This window comes from Cynoglossus semilaevis, chromosome 5, assembly GCF_000523025.1.
Source record: "Cynoglossus semilaevis isolate Cse_v1.0 chromosome 5, Cse_v1.0, whole genome shotgun sequence".
NCBI classification, from domain to species: domain Eukaryota; kingdom Metazoa; phylum Chordata; class Actinopteri; order Pleuronectiformes; family Cynoglossidae; genus Cynoglossus; species Cynoglossus semilaevis.
The window spans coordinates 15,183,329-15,184,957 of record NC_024311.1 but is presented as its reverse complement, the minus strand read 5'-3'; the positions used below and the strand labels follow the sequence as shown (position 1 = coordinate 15,184,957).

At 44.2% G+C, this 1,629-nt stretch overlaps 1 protein-coding gene across 4 annotated transcripts in view; it reads left to right on the top strand.

Annotated features, from left to right (window-relative positions):
* The window catches only part of neto2a (neuropilin (NRP) and tolloid (TLL)-like 2a), a 26,032-nt gene that overhangs the window by 4,123 nt on the left and 20,280 nt on the right, over positions 1–1,629 (top strand). For 2 of the 4 annotated variants that reach the window (XM_008310715.2, XM_008310714.2), the window contains exon 1: positions 7–158. The exons of the other annotated variants lie outside the window; for them this stretch is intronic. In XM_008310715.2, the coding sequence (XP_008308937.1) occupies positions 149–158 (10 nt within the window). In that variant the 5' untranslated portion in view covers positions 7–148. Of the gene's footprint in view, positions 1–6; positions 159–1,629 lie in introns of those variants that run through there. 4 annotated transcript variants of the gene reach the window in all.

Genomic DNA, 1,629 nt, shown 5'->3' with positions numbered 1-1,629 from the left:
GCTCCCGCCGCCGCTGCCCGTGCGCGGCTCCGCCTGATGGATTTACCGTCGCTGAAGTAAAAGTGGGATTTTGTGAGGCTGTTTACCTGGAGATGGACAGAGCGGGGGGGCGTTTTTAGTCTGGATCAGAATCACACCCTGAGCGGAAATGCACAAAGGTGAGTTGGACCCGAGCTGCGTCCGCGCTGCGCGTAATCCAGGGTTCGAATCCCCGAGCAGGGATTACGCTTGAATTAAAACTTGAATTAAAACTTTCCAGTATTTGCTTTGATGCTTTGATTTGTCCAGTTGTTATATTTGTGTTCTGTAACAGAGACGGTGGTGACTGTGCTGTAAAAAAAAAAAAAAACGATCTGATCCTCAGAGTGAATTTTCATTTCTGGCCAAATGAGACGTTTGTTGGAGTTCCACATGGAGAGTGTGGTTTCATCTCATTTATCCCCATCGTTTCCACCCGTTTGCCCTCAGTCTGACTTTTTAATGGAACATCTCACTGTTTTTATTGCTCATAAAACTGACTTTTATCATCAGTATCCACCGTTTAATCATCCATCACTTCGGTCTCTGCTGCTCTGCCTCTAATTCTCAGTCACAGTCCGACTGTGTCGTATGTTTCACTGCTGCTGAGGGAAACAAACAAACGGGGAAACTGTACCAAAAAATAAATTAAAAATTAAGACAGTGATAATACAAACAGACGGACTCGGTGTGTTTGACATGCACTGGATTATATGGTGATGATGGGAGGAAATGACCGTGAAGATGCTGAGGTCCCCCCCCCACCATCCCCCCACTCCCCACTTGCAGCTCGGTCACTGGACTGTGGAGAGGCTCCGTCTGTCAGGCTGGGATTCGTGACTGAGGTCTGAGGTCCATCAGTGTGTGTTCATGTTTTTGAATGAAGTCAAACAAACCTGCAAAAACGAAAAAATTAAATAAATAAAATAGTATTTTAAAAACACCTGTAAATAAAATAGTGTTTTAAAAACACCTGTGGGAGAGCCAAGTATTGTTGAAGTAAATATATGTAGATTACTTTTACTCTCTATTCAAAATGTATCCAACTTAATACAAAAAAGTTTGGATTTTTTTTTCACATTTAGTGACAAAAAAAACACCTTAAATGAATGAATGAATGAATGACAACAACATAAAATATAAAACAGTAAATTCAGCTCCATTAAACCCTGTCATTTACTTTATTCTCATTAGACCAGTGAGCTCTGGTTTTATATGTTGGGGGAGGGTGGGGGGGCGAGGGAGGGGGGGGGGGGCCCCTTTCTTGTCGCGGCTGCAATATGAAATTCAGCTCCATTAAACCCTGTCATTTACTTTATTCTCATTAGACCAGTGAGTGCTGGTTTTATATGTAGGGGGAGGGTGGGGGGGTGTGAGGAGGGGGGGGGTCCTTTTGCTGTGACGCTTGGAATAGACTGAACTTGGTTATTTGGTTCAGATGAAAAAAGCCCACCCACAATGAAAACTGATTGGTCATAGTGAAACCGACCAATCACGATGCTCTTTGTCTTGCAGCGATTCACGCTTAATGCACAAATGGTTGGGGTTCCACAGACACGGCCTCTCTCTCTCTCTCTCTCCTCTCTCCCCCCCCTCCTATGCTTGCACTGG